The sequence below is a fragment of the Phalacrocorax carbo genome, chromosome 18, assembly GCF_963921805.1.
Source record: "Phalacrocorax carbo chromosome 18, bPhaCar2.1, whole genome shotgun sequence".
NCBI lineage: Eukaryota > Metazoa > Chordata > Aves > Suliformes > Phalacrocoracidae > Phalacrocorax > Phalacrocorax carbo.
In genome coordinates this window covers 136832-159287 of record NC_087530.1, presented here as the reverse complement: position 1 = coordinate 159287, position 22456 = coordinate 136832, and the positions used below count along the sequence as shown (strand labels likewise).

General features: G+C 41.5%; 2 protein-coding genes across 4 annotated transcripts; one reads left to right on the top strand and one right to left on the bottom strand.

Annotated features, from left to right (window-relative positions):
- Positions 1–2358: 2358 nt before the first annotated feature.
- On the bottom strand, positions 2359–12616 carry FBXW2 (F-box and WD repeat domain containing 2). Of its 3 annotated transcripts, none has more exons than XM_064468427.1 (7): positions 12217–12616; positions 10262–10771; positions 7868–8062; positions 6687–6820; positions 5997–6083; positions 5199–5368; positions 2359–3923 (listed from the first exon to the last, which is right to left on the bottom strand). In XM_064468427.1, the coding sequence occupies exons 2-7, from the start codon at positions 10749–10751 to the stop codon at positions 3635–3637; spliced, it is 1365 nt and encodes a 454-aa protein (XP_064324497.1). In that variant the 5' UTR covers positions 10752–10771; positions 12217–12616; the 3' UTR covers positions 2359–3634. The 3 variants fall into 3 exon arrangements, with proteins under 3 accessions (XP_064324497.1, XP_064324498.1, XP_064324496.1); XM_064468428.1 differs by having other exon boundaries at positions 10262–10679; positions 12308–12616; XM_064468426.1 differs by having other exon boundaries at positions 12308–12444.
- A 23-nt stretch (positions 12617–12639) lies between these two features.
- On the top strand, positions 12640–22037 carry SLC2A8 (solute carrier family 2 member 8). Its single transcript, XM_064468413.1, has 10 exons — positions 12640–12888; positions 13130–13289; positions 14022–14228; positions 17682–17781; positions 17925–18136; positions 18860–19003; positions 19579–19687; positions 20423–20596; positions 21220–21365; positions 21524–22037. Exons 1-10 carry the CDS (start codon positions 12830–12832, stop codon positions 21659–21661), a joined length of 1449 nt encoding a protein of 482 aa, XP_064324483.1. The 5' UTR covers positions 12640–12829; the 3' UTR covers positions 21662–22037.
- The last annotated feature ends 419 nt before the right edge of the window (positions 22038–22456 follow it).

Below are 22456 nucleotides of genomic sequence, written 5' to 3'. Positions count from 1 at the left end.
CATATTTTTTCTCTTTGCTAAGCCCTCAAAGCTATGTGCAGTGCAATGTATTAGAACCTTCCTATGAAGGGACATCGGGGGGGGGCAGTGATAGTCTGACACTTTGGTGTGTGACAGAGAGAAGTGTGCACGTGAGAGCAGGTATGCGGTTTTTTTTTTTTAATTTCTACAGCAGTGTCATGCTTTTATTCCTTCATCTGTTTTGTGGTGGCACATACCTGTGCCCTTAAGGAGCACTGTCATTAGTGGATTAGTATCCTTAGCTAGTAAATGTCCAGGTGGAACTTTTACTTGGAAGTCTTCAAGAGACAGTCTGTAAATAACTGTTTGCTAACTGTGTTTATAGTAAGCATCAGCTGCTATGTAACAGGCTAAAAATTTATAAAACTAAAAGGGTAGTAGAGCAGTGTAGTATGTAGTGGATGCGTCTCATCATGGTTTCCTGCTTGCATACTCTGGGACAATGCAGAAAAGGAGAATTTGGAGTTCAAAATTGTCTGCAACTGGTGAAATACTTATGGCAGAATCCCTTTCAAACTACCACTTCACAGCTTTTAACAAACAGTACTATTTGCTTCACAGTGGCAGTAGCATCTCCCAAAGTCTGGATCAACAAAATCTGGCAGCTGTATTAACATCAAAAGTGCCTGCTGCAGTGGTACTATCTTGCTTGGCAAGAGGGCTATTTAGACTCTTAGACTCATGTAACTTAGAAGGAGCCTCTGAAGGCCAAAGCCCTGCTCAAAGCAGGGTAAGGTAACAGGGTTTGCTCAGAGCTTTGTCTAGTTAAGCTGGACACACAAGCTCTCTGGGCAACCTGTTTCCAGCCTTAAACTACCTTCACAGTGAAGAAGAGCTAGTTGGAATTTCTCTTGTTGCAGCTTGTGACCATTGGCCCTTATCCTGCTGTGTGATGCTGCGCTGAGTCTGACTTTGTCTTCTCTATACCTTCTTAATCGTTAGCTGGAGACAGTGGCGGTGCCTCCCCACCCCATGCTCACTGCCACCTTACCTTTCCCACCATGCCTGCTGGAAGGCTGACCTCGGCTCTCAGTTTCTCAGACATATTGTGCTCCACCTCCCGGTCCATTTCTGTGGCCTCTCATGGGACTTGCTCCAGTGTGTTAGTCTGTTTTGTACTAGGGAACTCAATGTTGGCCTTAGATGTGGCGTTGAGCGCAGAACAGAGGTGAAGGCTCCCCTCCCTTGAACTCCTAGCTATACGCATATTAGTACAGCTCAGCATACAGTTGGCCTTTGCCACAATGGCATATTCTGATTCCTGGTCAATTTGCTGTGCACCAGCATTCCCAGGTCATTGCCTGTAAAGCTGCTTTCCATCTAGTTGGATCCAGCCAGCCTGCTGTGTGGGGCAATTGTGTCTCAAGTGCAGGATGGTGCATTTGCTTTGGTTAAACTTGCTGAGATGATAGCTGTCAGCCTACTTGTCCAGCTTGTTGCGGACCCTCAGAATAGCATTCACTGGTCTCTTGCATAGTGACTGCTTCCCCTTCCTATGGTTTCCCCTTCCCTCCAAATTAGTATTGTTGGAAAATTGCTGAGAGTGGACTGTCCATCATAAAGGTCACTAATGAAGTAATCAATCAATTCTAGCCCCTGAAGCGCACTTCTACAAACTGTTTACCTGTTAGTTTTTGTATCACTGATGACCACTCTTTGAGCCTGGCAGGCCAGCCCATTTTCCACTGATCTTTCTTGCAGTTCAAACGTTCACAGCATATTTAATTGATTTGGGTATATTTCTGGAACGTTACTGTCTGAAAGCCTGCTGTGAAGTAATCTTTCTAAGCTAATGCAATGTTTTGTAAGTAAATGGCCCGTCATTATGCGGCTCCTTTAGAATAAGCTGAGTTACTGCACACATCATACACAGGATAGTTACTCCTGTGTTAAGAATGATGAAAACTGGGTTTCAAGACAAGTTATTGAAAGCTTGCAGTTTCATGTAAGTTTTCTTCACTTTTGGCTAAGACACAAAAGCTCTAAGACATTATCATTTGAGCCCCAGTCAGCGTGGTTTGAATAGAGAGCTGTGAAGTAGCTTCCAGTTGATAAAATCCTTGACTACAAACACATTTTCAATGTAGGTTCGTATGAATAAATGTGGACCGGGTACTTAAGACTCTAGCCTTGTATTCAGGAGAGACTGCTCCACCGTGACTTCATGCAATTCCTACCACATCACTAAAAAACTGATTCTTGCATACAAAAAAGTGCCCTGCCGTTGGTGTAATTTATACAGCATGCATTTGGGAACCTTGGCCTTTTTTCAGTACGAAGTATGAAATTAGGTCTCTCTGGATAGTGGGAAGAAAAAAGAAATCATACTAACAATAGTAATGCTAGGCAGTTTTATCTTTTCAAGGACATGAGCCAATCTTCATGAAAACTCCTGTTTTCAAGGTGTGTATAAAAAAAATAGACATTAAGGGGCGATTTTATTGTAAGGAAGGAGGAGAAACCAACCTAAAACATTTCTAGAGCATATGATGTCATAGATACAGCTTTTAAGCACGTGTCAAATACCACACAAGTATGTGGATAGGTACTTGCTATTCAATAGTTAACCTGTGTACATCAGGTCTGCTACGATGATAAAAGCAAAAGACCTTTTTCTGCTATGCTTTTCTTCAGATTTTAGTATTTTTTCCCCCAGAGATGCGGCAGGCTCACTGGTATCTGCCCCTGCTTTCCCAATCTAAATGTAGCAACTATGTTAAGGGCATGATTATATTAACTGCAACTTTTGGAAAAAGTGAATGACTGCTAGACATCATTTAATGTAAGAGGGTGACTCCTGCTGTAGAGATTGAACATCGTCTTCCCATTCATTGTACTTCTACCTACCTGTTATGTTTTCACATAAACTATAGGAAATATGGACTATAACTGATCAAGCCATTCTGAGTCACCATCAGCAGATATGATGCATCCTGTCAGAGGTTCTCTAAGGTTAACTGCAATGACAAGCTCTGGTCAGCTAGATGAAAAGTTGGCTCGTTCTCGCTGAGGAGAGTTCATACTGACATATTCCCAAACTTAACAAATTACTGTTAGCATCTGATCCTAGTTAAAGGACTCACCTGATTCTTTTATTTCAAAGGCTAAGTATTTAAAGCTATTGTAAGGAAAAAATATTGTGAAGAGAATGATACTGGAGAGGGAAAGAGTTTGCTATCTTCTCATCCGGGTTAAGCAGCCATGCACTGTAATCAGTATTTGCTGTTACATGTACAAAAGCCTATGGTTCTAAAATAGTAGCTTCACCTTCTGTTTAGATGATAAAAAATAGGTCAGAAGTCAGGTCAAGCAATACTTCATTTCAGACCTGATGGTGGATTTGAATGGTTTAAACATTACGAGCTATGCTTCAGAGCCCAAATAGGTGTGCTTAAACATAAGTACAGACAAAATTTTGTGGTGAATACTGTTAGCATGCTGTATTGCATTATGTCCAAAACAACCCATTCCCAAATGCCCAGATAAAAGTAAATGATTGTGCATTGCATGATGATACCATTAGGTGTGCAACTTTGGTTCATGCAAAGTCTCATTTTATGGACACACTGCTGATAGTCCATATATTCCTGAAGATTCTGCATATGTGTGTTTTTCAGCCATGTTCTTTCCATAACACCAAATGGATACTATGGTCTGGCATACTGGTGGCAAAAACCAAGCCCATATCATTTTGGCCATTTAGTCCATTTAACCAAGACATTTCACCAGCCAAAAAGCTTGAACCTCTCTTTGACTTTCTATACTCTGGTAGAGGCCAGCGGCTTATCAGTTTTTCTGTCCTCAAGTCCATTATATACAGGTATCTGTTATCAAACAGTAGAGCAAATATCTCTCCGAAGCCCAGCAAGGACACATTTGAGAAGTCAGGAGGTTTGATAACCCTAGAAGACAAGACAACGTTGTTAGAAACTCTGAAACAATGTAGTCATGAACCTGCGTTACTAAAACAAATCCTTAAGTGTCCCTAGAAAATAAGTGTCTAAACTCATCATTCTGAAAGGATTTAGAAAGAACTGGATGGAAATTTTTCAAATTAAGCAACTGAACACTTAGCTGCACTCAGGCCTGTGGTTTCAGCTCTGGCTTTGTGCATTCAGGGCAGACCCTCCTGAACATAAGTAAAGGTTACGGTTTGAAAGTTATTCTGCACAGCACAAGGAAAAAAATTCTTGTTTCCAGATACACACAAAAGAACAATGCTGTTTTACTGACACTTAGCGTAAGTTAAGCATTTTTCACCTTAGGGAGAAATAAAAGTATTTGTTAGTTCCCCTACACCTTTAGGATAGTTTTGCCTTAATAAATAAAACTTGGAACAGAAATTGAAGAGAGCAAGTAAGTTTTCCACAACTGACTGAGCATTTAATCATAGCACTGCATAAAGCACAAAACTGAGGCATGAAAATGTATAGAGATGAAAATCTGTTCTTAGCAGTAAAAGAACATCTTTCTCTTTTGAAAGATGGGAAGGTAGACTAAGAGGTGAAATTACTAATTTAGCCTTTACTGATAAAAAGCACTTCTTTTGGAGTAGATCTTCCTATGGTAGATACTCTACAAAAATTCAGGCCATTTCAATTAAGTGTCTGCTAACAGTTCTAAAATGCAATTTTTTTCTTTAATAAATTACACTCTTTGATGCCACCATTTCTAACAGCCTCTTTCTTTTTAATGAAACAGAACACAATCCTCTTGATCCCTTACTGCAGACTGATAGATTTTACTATCATTCCACAGCATTATTGAGAATGACAGATCAGTAGTGCTGTAAGGAAAAAGAGTCTCTTTAATTTCTTGTCTCATCAAAGGACTCCCAGAAATGGCTGCCTGGTTCTCTGCAAAGCAGTCTCCATGGCAACATTAACTTCTAGTCACTGCAGTTTCACATTCACAACTGCAGCACTGCAGTCTGACTTGAGTCTGTATCAAAACTCTTCAGCTTATGGAATGAAAATATGAAAGAAGAAAGCCAAAACAGTGATCAAATGATTTGTATTAACAGATGATAAATTAGAATTAAACCTGGCAATATGTGTAAAATATGTTTACAGAATCTTTATCAAGATTCTTTTGGCCTACATCTAAAGTTATTAAAACTAATATCTTCTACTTCTTATTTATTTAAATAAGACTGAGTCTTAAACTGAAAGATTTACCTGAGAATATCATAGCTGGCAAAGTCCCATTGGTATAATCCTAGTGCTGAACTGCACACTATGTATTTACCATCAAAGTGTAGTCTGGGCTGTAGGGAGATGCTGCGGTCTTCAGAAACAGACAGTGTTTTTAAGCACTTGCAGTTTATTTCCCTTCCAATAGGCCAAATCTACAATTAAAACAGTTTAAGACCATAAAACATTCACGTTATAAACTGTTACATGAACAGAGCCAGCCTCTTTAAGCATTGTGTAAATGTGTGCATGTTTTTTCAGAAATATTTATCTCATTTAGGTAAGACCATCAATTCTGTAAGTGACTTGTCTTACAGTATTGTTGCAGTATGTGTTGCTTCTAGCCTAAAGAACCCCAGTGAAGATGGGTGCTGTAATGAACAGCAAAAAAATCAACCATCCAATTGGACAGAAATGTAATGATGTTTCAGGTAGGAAGCAGCTCCATAGCCACAAACTATTTACAGCACTATCCAACCCAAAAGACCCCAAGAGTAACAGCACTTGCAGTTAAGTCCTCCACTGTCAAGTTAGCACATTAGGCATTCACTGAAAGCACTTACTTTTTGCATTACCATTTGTGTAGAGCTATCATTTAAATCTAAACAAGAAGGAAAGCATTGAAAAGTTAGCTTCCAAAGGGTTGCATGTCTTGTATGCAACTTTACAAGCAGGAAATATGGGAGAAAAGTGTCTTGTATTATTTGTAAACTTCAGTGAAGCACTCAAGCATTTTATTTCCCTGGGTACCAAAATGATATATGTATGATATATGGTACATACCTTGATTTCATACTTATCTGCACTTAGAAGAATATAATCTCCAGGACTATGCATAAGAGATTTGACTTTGCACTTCTGCAAAACGACCTGTAATTGAAGGATGTAATGATTTATGTTGATGGTCTTTAACCAAACTTTTACTTGCATTTTTCACTTCATTGACATTGTATAAAGGCAACACAAATATTTCTTGCAACTGAAGGGAAACTACAGTTTACACTTTTCGTGTTCCTACTAGTGACAACTTACTGTAATAATAAGCGAAGATGCATACTTCAGCTCTAGAATCACCCCCTCCCTGACCAAGTTCTGAAATACTCAGAAGAGAAATACTGTTTCTTAGCTTCAGAACAAATTTCATGCTTAGATTTTGGTTATCAATTTTTCTACATAATTTTTAAAGTAGCTTTCTTTCAAAACCATTGTTTTTATTCAGTATTTGAATCAAACACTGATTCCTAATATTATTCCAGCTGCTTTGGAACAGAAATATCTCCAATGGTCTGAAAGGTTTAACTATAGTTTCAAGTATTTTTTTCTGCTGAACTGTTATCTTGCAACATTTCCTGATGTTCTTCAGATTCTACACCTAGGTGCACAGTTAGTATTAGGAAACAGAAATTTAGAACACATTATGAACTTATTGAAATTAAGCGTTTTGCAAGATTAATTAAAAATCAATATTCCCACCTTAGTGACCCATTCTGTGTGTCCAGTAAGGGTATTCAGGCACGTTCCTGTTGATAAGGCCCATACTTTCACAGTGAAGTCTGCAGAGCCACTGACCAGAACATCAAGTTCATCATTGTAATCCACGCTAAAAACTACAAGTAAAGAGGGTACTAATAAGGAATACCAGTCTCAATGCATGCGTTTTTCTGTAAGTGAGACACTAACTAGGTCATATAGCCTCTAAATTCATATGCTACTGTGGCTTTAACTGTTGTTCTTCAATTGTATATGAGAATTGTTGCTCTGGATTCCTAAGCTTACATTGCAAAATTACTGATTTTTGTCCAAATTGAGCGTTTCTCCTAACTGAGCATTAGGGGCCAAGGGAATGGCAGGAAGATGGGTCAGGGGAGGTTTAGGCTGGATATCAGGAAAAGGTTCTTCACCCAGAGGGTAGTGGAGCACTGGAACAGGCTCCCCAGGGAGGCAGTCACAGTGCCAAGCCTGGCGATAACCAAAAAGCACTTGGACACCGCCCTCAGAGATATGGTGTGAATTTTGGGTTGTCCTGTGCAGAGACAGGATCTGGACTTGATGATCCTTGTGGGTCCCTTCCAACTGAGGACATTCTAGGTACATCAGTGGTTCCTTTATGGTTTGATTATGGCAAAGTGTAACTTAAGCTACTTCCTATTTTAAGAGTTCTAGTAAATCAATCCCAGCAGGATTAGTCCATTTGATATATCTCATTACTCGCAGGTGAACAAATCTTAAGCTGAGTTGAGGCTACTTTGCAGTAGAGGACAGAGACATTAATTATGAGGGAAATGCAAGTAATAGGTTCCCAGGTTCTGTTGTGCTCCTTGCTGTAAGCCCATCTCCAGTCTGGGGATATAAAGAACTGCTATTGCCATGTGCTCCTGTTGTATCTTTTTGGTAGAGTCGAAAGTACTGAAGAACCATGGCATTTAGTATTATTTCCATGCAAATGCAAAACACTACATGACTAAGCTTTGGCATTATTCAAGGGCAAAAAGATCTAGATCTCTTCTGGCCATTCCCCCCCCCCCAAAAGTGACTTGGGACAGAGCCTAAAAAAACCAAGCTATCATGCAAAGAGCTAACTGAAATAATCATTTGTTTGAGGATGATGTATGTTATTTGACTGGTGAAATTACAAATTGAAAAGTTCAACATACCTGCACCAGTATGTCCTCTAAAATGCTGTGTCTTTGCCCCAGAGCTCCATTCCCAACAGGCTACTGTGTTATCAAAAGATCCTGTTACAAGCTTTTGTTCATCAAACTTCACTGCAGCACAAGTGTGTGTCTGGATACCATATATGCACTGACCTGTGCTTACATCCCACAATTTTGCAGACAGGTCATCTGATCCTAGAATATAAAAGAGCAGGATAGTTGGAAGCAGAGTAAATATTTCCAGTCCTATAGCTATCTTCCATGTTTGTCTTAAATATAGTATTTTCATGGAATCACAGAATGGTTAGGGTTGGAAGGGACCTCTGCAGGTCAACTCTTCCAACCCCACCTACTCAAGCAGGGCCACCTAGAGCTGGCTGCCCAGGACCATAACCAGACAACTTTTGAATATGTCCAAGGATGGATGCTCCATAATCTCCCTGGGTAATCTGTGCTCAATCACTCTCACAGTAAAGAAGTATTTTAGAGGGAACCTCCTGTGTTTCAGCTTCTGTCTACTGCCTCTTGTCCTGTCACTGGGCACCACTGAAGAGAGCCTGGCTCCATCTTCTTTGCACCCTCACTTCAGGTATTTACGTACATCAGTAAGATCCTCCCTGAGCCCTCTCTTCTTTAGGATAAAAAGTCCCAGCTCTCTCAGCCTTTCTTCATGTGAGAGGTGCTCCAGTTCCTTCATCATCTTCGTGGCCATTTGTTGGACTCTCCAGTGTGTCCATGTCTCTCTTGTACTAAGGAGCCCAGCGCTGGAAACAGTAGTCCAGGTGTGGAGTCACAAGTGCTGAGTGGAGGGGAAGGAGCACTTCCCTCAACCTACCCGCAACACTCATAAAGCAGCCCAGAATACTGTTAGCGTTCTTTGCAACAAGGGCACATTGGTGGTTCATGTTCAACTTGGTGTCCACCAGAACCCCTGGGTCCTTTTCTACCAAGCTGCCTTCCAGCTGGGTGACTCCCAGCCTATACTGGTGCCACGGAGTTGTTCCTCCTCAGGTGCAGGGCTTTGCATTTCCCCTCGTTAAACTTTTTCTCATTAAATAGTACTTTCAAGCTGCTTGAATGGGGAATAAGCCCTCATTTTAAGTCTCAGCACTACAGCAAAGCCTCTTGTTTTCATGTTAAGCAAGCTACTAGATGTCTGGTCTTCCAGTTTCCTCATACCCTTTTAGCACCTTCCACAGATTCCAGCACTGCCTCTGACTGACAGTGTCTACTGAAACAGACACACGGAATTTTGACATGATACATCACACTGAGGTTTGCAGAGCCACTGACTATACTGCAAGGTTTCGTTTGTTTAGGTAGGAAAGGAGTCCACCAATTTCTTGAAAGACAGCAGATGAATAACAAGCCCCGTCACCTGGCAGTTTCCTTTCTCTCCCCGAAGTTTTTTTTTAAAAAGAAACCCCAAACCTCATAACAATAAGTCCAGACTGCTGCCTTTGGAGAGCAGAATAAAACCCTGCACCCTTACACCTGTTGTTTCTCCTGGTGGCTCCATCACAAAAGTGTGCCACTTTTCAGAAAGTTTGACAATGCTGCTTGCTGTGTATTTACATTCCCTGCTGAGCAGGGACGTGAAAGACTGGCTAGAGTCTAGTTGTTGGTTTCTAGTAACCATTTAATGTACCAACAAATGTGGGAGTACTTAGCCAGTATTCCCAACTTATTCTAAGGCATTGTCATCTCAAGTGATTGGCAAATCCTTGGGATATGCTCTGACAGCAGTTCATTGTAACTTTGTTACTATTCTTTCATACTTAGGGTTTCATATTTGTTCTGGCTGTACTTTTAAGTTCAAACTGAAATCTTGAAGTCTGCAGTCTTCATCTTCAGGGAAGAAGCTGAAATTATCATTACAATGGCCAAGTCAGACTAGTAGCAAGGTTAAATCTAGTTTACAGGTCTTTGTACAAGCACTTGTTAAGAACTGAAAGTGCTTACAGACTGCATCAGAGAAATTGTCTTGTTTCAAGGAAGAAGACAGACTTTTCCTGCCACACCTTGGGAGACTGCAGTGATGACATAGCCCAGACAAGGTCCCATTAGCTGGAAGTTATCCTCCAAGACCATAACTAACATATCTGTACTTCTCAAATGGGTTTACTAATCTGATGCATGATACTTGCTGTTACTGTTTTTTTAACCACCAAAGAAATTGGTCTCCTTGTTTTCCTTTTAAAGTGACTAATGAGTTTATTAGTGTGCCAAGTGTTTCAGAAATAATAATAAAAAAGAGGTAATTTTGAATCACCTTAAACTGCATTAGTACTATGAAAATAAGCTGTCTGGTATAGGAAAAGCAAATTGTCATTAATCATATGGGGCAGGGGTACACAAAAAATTTTAAGATTCCAGGTTTTCTGTCCTTCCTACCTGTACACAGAAGTCCATCTTTATAGTAAAGTGCATATACTCTGGCACTGTGTCCAATTAAAGAGGATGTCTCAAAGGCTTCGTGGTCCTTCAGTTGCTTCATCCTTAAAATAGCCTTTAGGTAAACCTTCTTCCAATGTAGAGGATCCTGAACAGAGTCATCTATTTGCCAACCCAAATTCTTACATGCAGTCTGCCACACCTCTGTACAGGCACTTATAACCTTATTCCACTGCTTAGAGACGAGGCAACATGTGAGTAAGGTCTGAGGATCAAGCCATTTTAACAGATAAAAACTAAGTTCCAATGGAAGAAGTTTGAGGAAGTCCCTCTTGAGGAGAATCTCTAGATTATTGGAGAGGTGCCTGAGCTGGACTGCTCCACTCAAGCTAATCAGGTGATCCAGAGTTTCATTTTTCTGCAAGTCCGTCAGAGAAAGAAATGTAATAGAAATGTTATCAAGCCATGCTTCAAAGTCCTTTTTCTCCATAAGGTTATGGAAAAATTTACCTGTGATACATCAAAATACTGTATTAGTTCTGTTCACAAAACAAGGTAAGCATCACATCTTTATTACTGGTACATCAGTATTCCAAATGGCATGTTAACAGATAGACTGAAGTGTCCAAACACATTTTAAAATATTCATTAGGTAAGGACTAAGCTTTTGCATGCACTTTGAACTATCATTTGTCCCACATCAGACTTTGAAGTGAATTGTAGGGAGCTAGTGAATGTTAGCATTCATTACGAATGTTAGCATCTTTCTTGTTCTAGGTTAACACTTTCAAATCCTGAATCCAGTAAGGTAAGGGTTAGGTTACAGGTTTTAAACCTATTATAGCAAATAAACACTGTCTTACAGTTTACTTATGGATTTTACTGAAGAAACCAAAGCATATAAGCAGAGAGATAAGCTAATTACTGACAGAACTTATTCATAGCTTTGTCCTGAACTATTTTAAACACAAAGCAGGTAACTATAGTTTTTTTAAAGAGGATAGAGAGAGATGTCTGAAAAATTGTCTTCAAGGATATGTTAGCCTTCTTTCCATTTGGCTTATGTAAAGAGATTGTGCTGGTCTAGTATCAGTTTTGACATATTTGCACTACTTTGACCTAAACACTTTTTTTTTTTTTTAATTCCTGGGTTTTTTTCCTACTTTCTCAGTGTATTTCCAATGAAAAGAGTTATCTACGAAATTGAAGGTTTCAAATACTACCTCCTGAACTACACGATCTGTATGCATTCATACTATCCTGCAGCATCTCAGGTTCCTACAATAAGCCTGGACAAGTGATTAACAAGATAAACATTGGGCAAACAGTTAAAAAGCCATAATTATTTATCTTTTCTAGAAGATCTAAATCCATTCATGAGATAACTGGCTGAATTTAATTCACAGAAGCTCCCAAACCCAAAGAATTGGGGAATCTGAGTGGGAGCCAATAACATGTTTATTTCTATACAGGCGTTTTACCTTCACAGAATAAGGTCTTAGCGAGTACACCTCTGAACATGGCATAGTAGTACCAAAAAATACAGTCTTCACTATGAAAGGCCGCACATGGCATGCAATTGTTGATAAAAACACAAGACGGTACTAGGTGTCAAACGCACGGAAACAGCTGCTCCTATCAAGTCACAAGTTCATACGGTAACCCTTATTGCTGACAAAACTTACCAGCTTTCCTCAGCACATACGGCAGAGAATATATTTGCTGTTCTAACAGGCATGTGTTCTCTTTAAAAGAAACAAAACTTTCTAAAAGGTCCCTATGAATTAAAAATAGGTGAGTTCTAAGGCGTTTGTTGTATTCAGTACGTGAAGCTAACACCGAAATCAAGGGCTGCTGCAAGACCCCGAAGCCGGTGCTCAGAGCTTCGCGCGCGAGGCTCCCCTCTAGGCGCAGCCAGCAATCCCGACCCACTCCCCCCGCCCGCTCCCATATACCTCCGCACGCAAAAGGCACGGCGAGGACCGCAGACTCCGCGCCGCTGCTGCCGGCGCCGCTCGCCCGAGTCCCGTGGGCCGCGGCGCTCACCTCAGACGGCGGCCAGGCGCGGGGCGTCCCTCGGCAGGCAGCCGCCACGGCTGGCGGGGTCCCCCAGAGCCCGCCACGGGCCGGGGCTTCCCTGAGGCCATCGCTCCCGCAGCAGGACAGGCTCCCGGCACTTCCGCCGTCCGCACCACAAACTGCGGGCAGCCGCGGCAGAAGGTCGCCTCGGATGGGACTGAGCGCCTCCGCCACGCCCGGGCTAGCCCCGCGCCGCGGCTCCTGAGCCGGGCGAACCGGCCGGCACCCGGAAGGAAGGCGCTCCCCGCAACCCACTGTTCTCCTTACTCCGGCGGCTTCCGGCGCACTCTCTAGACGTCATCACTCCCCACCGACCCGCTCGAGCTGTTTCCGCCTGGTGTGGCGTCTCGGAGCGCCGCGACAGGCACAGCGGTCGGGAGGCCGGCCCGCTGCCCGCACAGCCTGGGCGGCGGCGGCGCAGCTCGTGGCGGCTGCCCGTGGAGCAGTGGTTGGGGCTGGCTACGCGGCGGCGCTGCCCGGGGGCGGGGCATGGCTGCAGAGGAGTCTCGCTACTTGCTGGGTTATCCCGCTTCGGACTCGGACCCGAGGTGAGGGCGGGCGCCGCGGCCCGCCACTCGGGCGGGCTCAGGGTCAGCGCTGACTGCCCTAGAGCTCGGCCGCGGCCGATGGCGTGGGGCGGCCGAGGCGGGCTCGGGGCCCAGCCCTCTGCCAGGCCCGCCCGAGCGTTACTGGCCCTATTCACGGGCCGGGGCCGGGGCCGGGGCCGGGGCTGGGGCCAGCAGCGGGAGGTGGGGACGGCGTGATCCTTGTCGGCCTCTTCTGCCTCAGAGTGCAGAACAAGAAGCTGTACTTGGCCACGTTCGCTGCTGTCCTGGGACCGCTTAGCTTTGGCTTCGTGCTAGGCTATAGCTCACCTGTTATTCCGGAGCTGAGGAAAATCAACGATCCTAAATTAAGATTGGATGGCAATCAGGCCTCGTGGTTTGGGGTAAGTCTCTGTGTGATGCATTAACATGCGATTTCACTTGAAAGCATGAGTCAAGAAGGTGCTGCTTATGTGATGGGGGCTTAATCCTTTTAAGAATGAGGGTAAACGCAGATCTTAGTAGTGAAACCCAGGTTTTTTCTAAACTCAGTGATTGATTCAAATTCTTCCTGAGTAACAGTGCTGTTATGCTCTGATTACTCTCAGTTAGCATATGCCACTATTCGAACTTGATTTGGGGGATAAAATATCTTCTCACCATTCTCATGTTTCTCAGTTGAACCTGTTAAGGGACCACAGAAAATAAACTTTTTTAATAAATTAGTGCAATCCATCAAGACGGGATATTTCATTTTTGGATACAGACTGGACTTCAGGTTAGTCAAGATAACAAATTCGTTAGGGCTTTAAAACAGCTTGAAAGGCCTGTTTGTGAGTGGACAGCTTTGTCAACAGATTAAGAAACAATTACTGCTGCTTTTTTTCTCTCTTTATTGAAAGAGCTTTGTATGTAATATGAAAATTACTTGCTGTTCAGTTGTGGTGAGTAGTGTTTCTTGACTATGTTTTGATTAAGAAGTTAATGTTTATTTTGATTTTCAAAACACCTGCATACTCTTGCATATTTTTTAGAAGCTGCTATTTACTTTTCAGGATTTTAAAACAATTTGCTGCCTGTTACTTATTTTTATATATATATATAAAATAACTTATTTTTTACTTCTTTTTTTGAAGTCAGTAGTAACATTAGGAGCTGCTGCCGGAGGAATACTAGGAGGCTATCTTGTGGATAAAGTTGGGAGAAAGCTGAGTCTAATGCTGTGCTCGGTACCATATAGTTTTGGATATATAGTTATTATATCTGCTCAGAATGTTTGGATGCTTTATTTTGGACGGATGCTGACAGGCTTAGCCAGTGGAATTACTTCGCTTGTTGTTCCGGTAAGTAAGGCATTTTTCTGGGTGTGGGTGCAGGTATGTTTGCTTTTAGTGTTTGTTTGTGGGTTTTTTCTTTCTTTTTTCCGTACCAGTATTGTAGGTGGCTTGAGTGAAGTAACTGAATAACTGTAGCCAAGGCAGTTGAAGAAACTGATTTTTATAGAATCCTATTTTGCTTGGTTTTCATAGTGAAGAAAATATAAATATTTGTTTTACAAATGTAGTTTCTTCTAGTGATACTTTTGTACTACGCATTCCTCGTACAGTGATGTGGTCTTTCAGATTACTAGTCCTTTATTTGATTGCATTTGTTTATGTTCTCCTATGGTCTATGAATATTTATATCTTCAAATTCCTCATATATAACATTGGGGGGGTTGGTCTGATGGTGTCGTGTGTGGTTTTTTTTTCCTATTACCAGCTGCTTCTAAACGTCTTCTATTTCATCAAACATCTTGATTTTGCAAATGAACTCTGGCTGCTCACTGATCCTGGATAAAGCCACATAGGGCCTTCTGATACCATTTAACTGTTATCTTCTGAATATTAACGTTTCCCATGCATTCAAGAATATATGAGCAGTACTGATATGGAGAAGGCTGAGGTACTCAACAACGTTTTTGCCTCAGTCTTCACTGGTACCCTCTCCCCTCACCCCTCCCAAGTCGATGGACTGCAGGACGGAGGCCAGGGGGATAAAGCCTTTCCCGCTGTAAGGGAAGATCAGGTTCATGACCAGCTGAGGAACCTGAACATACAGAAGTCTATGGGACCTGATGAGCTGCAGCCAAGAGTCCTGAGGGAATTGGCTGATGTCATTGCCAAGCCACTCCCCATGACGTTTGAAAAGTCATGGCAGTCAGGTGAAGCCCCTGGGGACTGGAAGAAGGGAAACGTTACACCCCTTTTTTGCCTTTTTTGAAAAGGATAGAAAGGAGGACCCTGGGAACTACCAGTGTGTCAGCCTCACCTCTGTGCGTGGGAAGATCATGGAACAGATCCTCCTAGAAGCTATGCTAAGGTACACGGGGGACAGGGAGGTGATCTGAGGCAGCCAGCATGGCTTCAGCAAGGGCAAGTCCTGCCTGACCAACCCAGTGGCCTTCTGAGTTGGAGTGACTACACCAGTGGGCAAGGGAAGACCTATGGATGTCATCTATCTGGATCTCTGTAAGGCCTTTGACACGGTCCCCCACAATATCCTTCTCTCTGAACTGGAGAGATACGGATTTGACGGGTGGACTGTTTGGTGGATAGGAACTGGCTGGATGGTCACATCCAGAGGGTCATGGTCAATGGCTCGATGTCCAGGTGGAGACCGGTGATGAGTGGTGTCCCTCAGGGGTCCGTACTGGGACCCGTACTGTTTAATATCTTCATCAGTGACGTAGACAGTGGGTTTGAGTGCACCCTCAGCAGGTTTGCAGATGACACCAAGCTGAGCGGTGTGGTTGACGTGCCTGAGGGGTGGGATGCCATTCATAGGGACCTGAGCAAGCTGGAGAAGTGGGCCCATGTGAACTTCATGATATTCAACAAGGCTAAGTGCAAGGTCCTGCACCTGGGTCAGGGCAACCTCTGGAGTCAATACAGGCTGGGGGACGATTGAGAGAACTTGGGGGTACTGGTGGATGAAAAACTGGACATGAGCCAACAATGTGTGCTTGCAGCACAGAAGGCTGCGTCAAAAGGAGCACGGCCAGCAGGGCAAGGGAGGGGATTCTGCCCCTCTACTCTGCTGTGGTGACACCTCACCTGGAATACTGTGTCCAGCTCTGGAGCCCCCAACACAGAAAGGTCATGGACCTGTTGGAGCAGGTCTGGAGGAAGGTCACAAAAATGATCCGAGGGCTGGAGCCCCTCTGCTGTGAGGTCAGGCTGGGAGAGTTGGGGTTGTTCAGCCTGGGGAAGAGAAGGCTGCGGGGAGACCTTACTGCAGCCTTTTAGTACTTAAAGGGGGACTGTAGGAAGGATGGGGGCAATCTCTTTAGCAGGGCCTGTTGTGACAGGACAAGAGGTAATGGTTTTAAACTAAGGGAGGCTAGATTTAGACTGGATATAAGGAAGACTTTTTTTTATAATGATGGTGCTGAAGCGCTGGAACAGGATACCCAGAGAGGTAGTGGAGGTCCCACCCCTGGAAGCATTCAAGGTCAGGTTGGACTGGGCTCTGAGCAACCTCATCTAGTTGAAGATATCCCTGCTTACTGCAGAGGGGTTGGACTAGATGACCTTTAAAGGTGCCTTCCAACCTAAAGCTTTTTATGGTTCCTTGATAAATCATTCTTTTGTTGCCTGGCTTTTTTTGTATTATTTGACCCTTTGGATCCAGCTGAGTAGTGTTAAATAAACCATCTAGAATTCAAGTTTGTTTCTTTTCTGTTCGTTTCAGCATTTCTAGCTTTTGAAGTGAGATGCAAACTAAAAATCAAAGGATAAGAAATACTTATAGTGAAGTATGGAATAAATGCGTGTTCTTTATCAATGTGGATGGCTATAAAAATAAAATCTAAAAAAGATTCAGGGTGCTAGGGTATAAATTACAATCTTTTGCAACTATCTCTGTTGTTGGATCCTTGGTTGCTTAGTCTGTTGTGTTGATATCTCTGGAGAAATTCTGTCTGCTTCACAAATGACTCATCTCTTTGTTTCATGGAGCTGAGCCCTAAGTTCGCATATGTAAAGGCCTCAACGTACAGCCAACAGTAAAAGATCTATGTGACTGCAGTGATGAGGGAGGAGAGTGTCATGTGTAATACCAAGGTTTTGTAGCTCTAAATTATCCTTGAGAAGGGTTACTTATTTTCCTTCCAGAAAAAGTAAGAACTGTGACTTTAGAAAGAATTGTGTGTATAAACATGAGGGATTTCTTTTTTTACGTACGCAGCTAAACTATATCTGTTGACTTGGTGCCAACGTATTAAAAAATAGCTGAAAAGTTTAAGTTGATCCCAGATACTAGATGAGGTGTGATGATGTTCATATAGTCTGTGTTAAGATGAGCTGTCAATTTTGAACTTCATGGAGAATGAAATAAATTTTTAATTTAAGGGGTGCAAATGGAAACTTTCATTGCAGGTTTATGTGTGGCTTAGGCTACATGTTTGTGCAGAGATTGTTCCAAGCTCTAGAATACTTTGTGATGACGTGTTTCTTGTTGAATATGCATAAACAAGAAGCTTTTACTAATGCAAGTTTATTCCCCTTTGGGATACGGATACTGCATCAACATTCTTCTGGCTTAGGTCCTCCCTTTTTTCCAGGGTTTTTCATAATGCCAATATACGTTTGTGGGAGGGTACTTTTCTACTCACTCTATTTTATCAAGGCTATTTTTAAGGAGGGGAGTTACGAGGAAATACATCTGTGTGTTTTTTCAGAAATTAATTACTTATCAAGTCCTTGATCCATAATTGGATAGAAGCAATTATTAGATGTTTTCTCTCTATGTTTTAGGTGTATATATCTGAAATATCTCATCCTAAAGTCCGTGGTATGCTTGGCTCTTGTGTTCAGTTGATGGTGGTGACTGGCATCCTGGGAGCCTACGTTGCAGGTATTGGGCTTAGGCCTCTAGGTTCAAATAAGAATTAGTACTTGTAATGAAAGAACTAAACTGAAGAATTGAATGTAAATATTAATTTGTTTGTACAACTAATTGATGTTCATCATCCTCTTTCTTTCCTTTTTCTTACCCAGGAATAACACTAAAATGGCGCTGGCTGGCAGTGGTGTGTTCTGTTCCATCCTGCATAATGCTATTGTTCATGTTCTTCATGCCTGAAACACCAAGATTTCTGCTGAATCGCAACAAACGCTCAGAAGCCATAGCTTCTTTGCGCTTTCTGCGGGGACCACATGCGGACCATGAATGGGAATGTAGGCAGATTGAAGCTAGTGTTTTGGAAGAGGTGATGAGAATCTGATTTACTCTTAAAAAACTTGTATGGAGATATAGCGTCTGAAAGCATATAGTGTAAATAAGAGAGTTTTACCAAAGCTTAGTTAATAGCCTTTTCTACAGAGGGTGGTTGAAACCTCATACAAATACTACTCAACATGCAAGTGAGATTCTTTGAATCTTTTTCCTCTACCTTTCAGCTGCAGCTGCTATCACTGTTGGCTGCCATCAGTGTACAGGAGTATCAGTCGAGTTTGTGATCTTAATTTTATGACAGCTATCTAGTTTCTTGCTTTATTTAGAAATTTGGTAGGAATGTTCAACACCTCTAACACTAACTTCCTATTGTTTGTGTTGTATGAATGCATTTTTGTCTTGCTTCTCTAAAAGCATCGTTTAGCCTCATGTGAGATGTGTGCATAATAGGCAGGTCTAATAATTGAAGTTCGGTTTCTGCAATCTGTAGATTCACTCATGTTTACTTTCTCTACAAAGTACTGTCAATTTCTGTCTGTAGAACCTGAGAAAAGGGGGAAAATGCTTTTTTGGACTTCTCAGATACTTTAAATGTTCACATTTTTACTGCTGAGGTACTCAGTTTTGCTGAAGCAGGGGTGGGAAGTTTACTGAGTTTGAACAGATTGAAATGTTCTGAGGTTTTTTGTTGTTGTTTTTGCTCTTTGATTTAAAAGATTAAACTTTTCACCAAATCATTGCATAATCCTTTTAACAGGGCCTGAATGTCTCTGAATTTAAGAACCCCTCGATCTACAGGCCACTTCTTATTGGTGTGGCTCTAATGTTCTTCCAGCAAGTAACAGGCATTAATGCAGTTATGTTTTATGCAGAAACTATCTTTGAAGATGCAGACTTCAAGGTAATAGATGTGCTTCCAAACTGACAGATGTCTGTAATAGTTTCAGCTTAGCCAGTGCTATAGTAAGTCTAAAACACATAACAAACTGACTTGATCCTGCTTGTGTCATAAATAACAGGGTTTGGTTTTTAGTAGGCTTTTTTGGTTTGGATTCTAGATACCCTCTTGACTGTGTTACTCTGGCATACCTGAATGTTCTGGAGTTTTTGGGAGGAAGTATGTGTTGTTTTGCTGGTCTGAAACTTTGATACTGATAGAAATTCCTATAATAGTCATCTTCCTGTGTAAATTTTTTTTTTTTAGCAGAGTTGCAAATGCCACATTTTAGAGAGAGTGAAGCTCTAGGAATAAGTTGTGCCTTATTTTAAAGTTTATTAAGAGACCAGTATTTTGTGTTAATTGTTGATGTCTTTTTTTCTTTTTCTTTCCCCTCCCCTCTTGTCCGTCCCCCCCCAGTTAATTTCTGTCACATAGTTTGTCTTCTTTCAGATTCAAGAAACAAATGTATTTGTAATGCTTGTTATCCTCTTATCAGCCTGAAAGGCAAATTCTCCCTAATTCTTATTTTATTTCAGGGCAGCAGACTGGCTTCTGTTGTTGTGGGTTCCATACAAGTATGTTTTACTGCTGTGGCTGCACTTATCATAGATAAAACTGGACGAAAAGTGCTGCTTTACATATCTGGTAAAACAAGTTACTGAATTTTGCTCAGTAAGAAAAAGAAATATAGTACTAAAAACTGTCTTAACTTTTGGGGGAATTAAGTATGGCAATTTATGCATTTTTAAGTGTTTTGCTTTATATTTATAATTTGGTGTAACTATAGACTTAAACTCATAAGAGGAAACTGTCATGTTACATATATATTGTAGGTGGAACCCCTTAAAACTTCCTATGGCTTTTTGTCTTCTTGCCAGGCCAGATTTTATTTTGAAATAGCTATGTCACTGAGACAGTGCTTAGTACTGCAATAATTTTTCTACTTCATAAGATTTGATGTCACGATACATTCTCATACCCAAGTTGTCAAACAAATGGCTGTTTCCAGGTGATTTCCCCATGCCTGCTGCTACTTTCATGGCACATTGTGGTGTTTAGTTATACAAGACTACAGTTAAAAATTTTTACTTTACAAGTAAATGTGCTAAAGAAAACTAATGCTGTTTGATATAGTTGTTGTGCTGCATGCTCAATAGTAATGACTGCTGTCAAGACTATATCGTTTGGCTAGTGTTTAGAACGCTTCTCTAGCATGTTTCACTCCTGAATGCCAGCCTTCATTTCCAAGAACAGTATTTTTTAAGAAACACTTCTCTGAAGGCCAGCATATCTTGTATTTGGCTGACCAACTATGTCCTGTTTCTCAGAGGAATACCCAAGAGGCAACTAGTGACAACTTGGTTATTGCTTACTTTCCAGGGATAATCATGGCTCTCAGTACTGCACTGTTCGGGCTTTACTTTAAAATGGTCCTTCCAAATCGAAACAACTCATCAAATTCCGATTTATGGCTCACTCTAAGTTCAGCATCCTCAGGAACAGAAAGCAGCATATCCTGGCTTGCAGTAGTGAGCTTAGGGCTCTTTGTTGCTGGTAAGTGGAACAGGCTTCTTCGAAGTAGCCATTACAGAAATCCAAAACTTTCTGAATGTGACAATTTTGTTCCATTTTGTCACGTTATTGATGAATGGAAATGAGTTATGTCTTTGATGGATGTTTTCAGTGTATAATGCAAAGTCTGGCTGAGCATTCACAACCCTTGTGACAGCTAGCGGCTTAGTTAAGCCAATTCCGTGGAAAATGAATGTATAACTCCTTGTACTAATAGTAAGTAGTAATTGCTTAGGTTAGCCTGCTTTACCTTTGTTAATGGGAAAAAAAACCCCAGTCTTAGTTAGCGTCTGAGCCACACTGAATACTGTAAAGGTACAAGGCAGCAGCAGTTAGAAGCAAGGTCAGTTTTTAAGCTTATCACTTCAGAGACTTTGTCGTGAGAAGTTCTGCTTGTTAAGAATATGCTTGTTATTAATTTGATGTAAAATGCACTAGCATTTATGATGCTACCCTAAAATAACTGTTTCTCTTTTCTTCTGGTAGAGGTACTGTTTTACTGGAATCATCCAAGAATCTAGTGAAACCTGCATTCCCCTTACTTGACTAACTTGGGCATCACTTGTACTTAACTGGCATTTATTCTCTCCTGTTTGTAATTGCAGGTTTTGCCCTTGGCTGGGGTCCTGTTCCATGGCTAGTGATCTCTGAAATCTTCCCACTTAAAGCTAGAGGCATATCGAGTGGTGCTTGTGTGTTAACAAACTGGGTTATGGCCTTCTTGGTAACCAAAGAATTTAATGATTTAATAGTAAGCATCGTAAGTTACAATCTGAAGTTTCTTTTCATATTTATTAAAGATACTCCTGAGAGAGCCTTGAGACACAGACTTCTGACAGTACAGAACTGCAGCTGTACAGTAGTGAGTTGTAATAATGCTTTTTCTTTCCCCCCTACCCCCTCCCTCAGGGTCTCTTAACATCCTATGGCACATTCTGGCTCTTCTCTGCCTTCTGCTGCGTCAATGTAACTTTTACAGCTTTTTATGTTCCTGAAACAAAAGGACAGACCCTGGAACAAATTGAGGCCTACTTCAGAAGATCATAAGCCCAAGGCTTTTTACATTGATAAGAAACTTTCATATCATGAATTATGGTGCTGTGGTTGAAACTAACTTGATCATGTGGCAGACAACTGTGTTACTAAACTTGCTATTAAAAGGTTTTAATGAATTTTGTAAAATCTGCATTCTGGAAAAAAATCTGTGGGAACCTGCATACACGTCTGCATACTCCCTGTAGTAAATCCCCCTTGTGCAAGTTTTGGATGTACTTTTTTTCCTTTGATTCCATATTCTTTCACCTGGTGTAGACCAACTATAATGGCCAAGTACAAAAAAAGATACTGGCCAATAGATTTAACATTCTAAGATGTAAATTAAGCTCTAATTTTGTAAATAAATACACTGAATTTCCTTGCTCCACTTTACCTTTCCCTTATGACACATGCTAGAGTGAAGAAATGAATGATGTAGCCTGGCTAATGTTCATGTCAGATTGCAGTACTTGACCTTTGTGTTGCTGCTACTGTTCCTGAGATGCCTGACCATGGAATAAGTTTTGGTCCCAGCTGGAGAGAAATGCTTGGCTTTTATGGTTGTTAGTGTTAAGTTAGTGTTTTTCTTCCAATTGCTCTCAAGTTAGCTAGGAATGCATTGAAATCACAAGAAGGGGATGGCTCTTAGGAGGATGTATTTTAGAATTCAGAAAAGATCATTGCTTCTTCAAAAGGAATTGCAAGGTCTTGGAGACAGTGAGAATGTACTCTTAGTTTTCCCCACCTTTATAAAACATAGCCAGGAATGTTAATTTAAGGGGTGAAGATCGCCAACTGGAACAAGTC